Genomic DNA, 2,595 nt, shown 5'->3' with positions numbered 1-2,595 from the left:
ACCATCTGCACAAGGGACACAGGGGCCTAGTGGGGGAAGCCCAGTGGCTGGGCCCCTGCAACAGCCCCAGAGACCAGGTGTGCACAGCCAGCCAGCCAGCCCTGACCCTCCATGCACAGCCAGCCTCACCCTGTGCCAGTGCCCAAGCCTCACCTGGATACAGCCAGCCAGGATACTGGTCGTCATCTTCTTGTAGAGGCTGGCATATTTCTCACAGTCCGTCACCAGGTCCCGTAGCTCTGTCACCAGCAGCAGGCTGGAGCTGTGCTTGTCCATGACCTTGGTCAGGGCCTCCTTGGTGCCCACACGGCACATCACCACAGCACAGTCTTTGTTGACAGTGGCCAGGCGGTGCAGGAAGCGAATGAATTCCTGCACAACCTGCAGAAGGAGAGGGAGGGGCTGGGGGTCAGCACACTAGGCTAGGAACCAGCAGGCCTGTTTCTGTTCTCAGCTCTGCCTGGCACGTGGCCTGGGGCAGGAAACTCCCCTCTTGCCCGTCTCATCTGCAGAGCCCAGTGCTTGGCACATAATGGGGATGGAGGGCTGCAGTCTCTAGGCCCTCTGTTGTATCCCAGTGGAAGGATCAAGTCCTGGCCTAGAGGCCACTAGAGGAAGTGCCAGAGCTAACTTCGCCCCCAATGAAACAGGCCTGAAGCAGGACCCAGTCACGACCACCCCCTACACAGGACATCACCAGAAGCCCTAGGGCACCTCCCGATGCCCATCCCCCAACCTGCCAGTAGCTAACAAGACCTCCAGGCCCAGCCCGGTCCTCACATCTCGCTCAGTGCTGTGGGCGCTCATGGAAGACAGACAGGGCTCAATGCACTCATGCCATGGCAGCGCGTCCTCCTGGTAATTGTCCAGGAACTTGTTCAAAATCCTGAGTGAAAGACAGGAGAGTGAGGACTGGGGGAAGGGAGGGTGGAGAAGGTGCCAGTGCCCAGAGCTCCTCTCACTTTACCACCCTTCTGACACTCACTGCCCCTGCCCCTGGCTAGCCTCCCTGGCTGCACAGCAATCCACCCACCCATCTGCCCCAGCTCCTCTCCACAATCTGCCTACTATTCCCCATACCCTCTCCCAGCACAGACACCAGCCAACCCACGCCAGGTCCCTTCTGTATCCCTCCTCAGGGCAGCCCTGGCAGCCTTGCTCCTACCCCACACCTCCTCGCCTCAAGACCTTCCAAACCTACCCGCAGCCTTCCTCCCCTCTGCAGGTCTCTGACCAACACCCTCCTTCCATGTCTCACCTTGGGAAATCCACAGCTACCCTCTGCCCCCCAATCACCCCAGGTTCTGTCCCCCACCTGGCCACAGCCCTGCTGCTTCAGCAACCCCAGCCATGTCTGCAAATCCAATCCAGGCACTCCACCCAATCTCAGCATGTCCCAGTCTATCCAAGGCCACCTCAGCACACAGGAACCACAGCCTCCCCTCACCTGAGGACCCCCAGCTGCACAGCCTTCTCAGCCCCCAGCTGCTCCAGGTTGCGAAGCAGCAGCAGGAAGCGGTCACGGTCCTGCAAGAGCTCAGCAGCCTCGCTCTCATGCCAAAGGCTCTTGTCACAGAGGTGTTGCTCCAGAGCCAACAGCACCTCCTTGGAGAGGATGCCCTCCCGCAGACTGGCCACCAGTTTCTGCACGTCCACGTCCCTCAGATCCAGGGGGGCACCTGCATCTGCACCAGGTACAACAGACTCAGGGCCCTCACCCCAGCAACACCCAGGAGCCTGCAGCCCTCCCTAGTGTGACACCACACCAAATACCTGAGCAGACATGTGCTTGAGGGGCTTGAGGGGGACACAGATTACCATGTACCTGTCATCTCCAGAAAGGAGGAAGTCAAGAACACACAAGATGTCCCATATTTGCTTGTCCGTGGGCTCACAGGCATTAGGAAGGAGGGTGCTGGGCACTAAAGGGAAGGCACAAGGCCAGTCCCTGCCCTCAGCAGACTCATGGGCAGCGGGGTCTGAAGGGCCCCAAGGACTCCGTACCTGCTGTTGTCAGATCTGAAGGGATCTTGTGCTCTGCTAGGCGACTGAGCATGGCCATGGCCAATGTCTCACTGGGACAGCTGGGCTCTGCAGGACTCCGGCCTCCTTGGCAGCAGCTCTGCAGGACTGATTGGATTCCGCAGCTCACCAGCTGCTCAGCCAGGCCACGGTGGTTGTCGACAAGCATGTTCACCACCAGCAGGCCATTCTGCACAGCTGACATGCCCCTGTAGGGACAAGGGACCAGGTAAGGGCTGAGGCATGTCACTCCTCCTCTCCTCTAATGGATCCCAGAGGCGACAGGGCCTCCTGCATGCAAGGAGCCTCCGCACCTGGAAGCAGCAACAGAAAGGCTGTGGGGAGGTGTACCCACAATCCTTTCCCAGAGCAAACCCCACGGCACTGCCCCGCAGGACTGAGGCTGGGGGCTGAAGAGGCAATTGTCCTCACTCCTGCTTCCTGGGCTGCAGCTCCTAGAGATTGGCTCTGCACCCACTCTACTCTAGAAGGTGTTCCCCCACCCCAACTCCCCATGGAGAGGATGCCACCTGCCCGTACCCAGCTGTGCCTTGCATGGTGCTGATGGCAGCA

At 60.0% G+C, this 2,595-nt stretch overlaps 1 protein-coding gene across 1 annotated transcript in view; it reads right to left on the bottom strand.

Moving 5' to 3' along the window:
* The window catches only part of CUL9 (cullin 9), an 85,329-nt gene that overhangs the window by 41,483 nt on the left and 41,251 nt on the right, over positions 1-2,595 (bottom strand). The window contains 5 exon segments of the mRNA XM_025192092.1: positions 19-381; positions 781-886; positions 1,448-1,685; positions 2,005-2,231; positions 2,563-2,595. Coding sequence (XP_025047877.1) covers positions 19-381; positions 781-886; positions 1,448-1,685; positions 2,005-2,231; positions 2,563-2,595 — 967 coding nt within the window.

This window comes from Alligator sinensis, unplaced genomic scaffold (assembly GCF_000455745.1).
Source record: "Alligator sinensis unplaced genomic scaffold, ASM45574v1 scaffold390_1, whole genome shotgun sequence".
NCBI lineage: Eukaryota > Metazoa > Chordata > Crocodylia > Alligatoridae > Alligator > Alligator sinensis.
The sequence above is the reverse complement of the archived record's forward strand: the minus strand, read 5'-3'. Positions and strand labels throughout refer to the sequence as shown.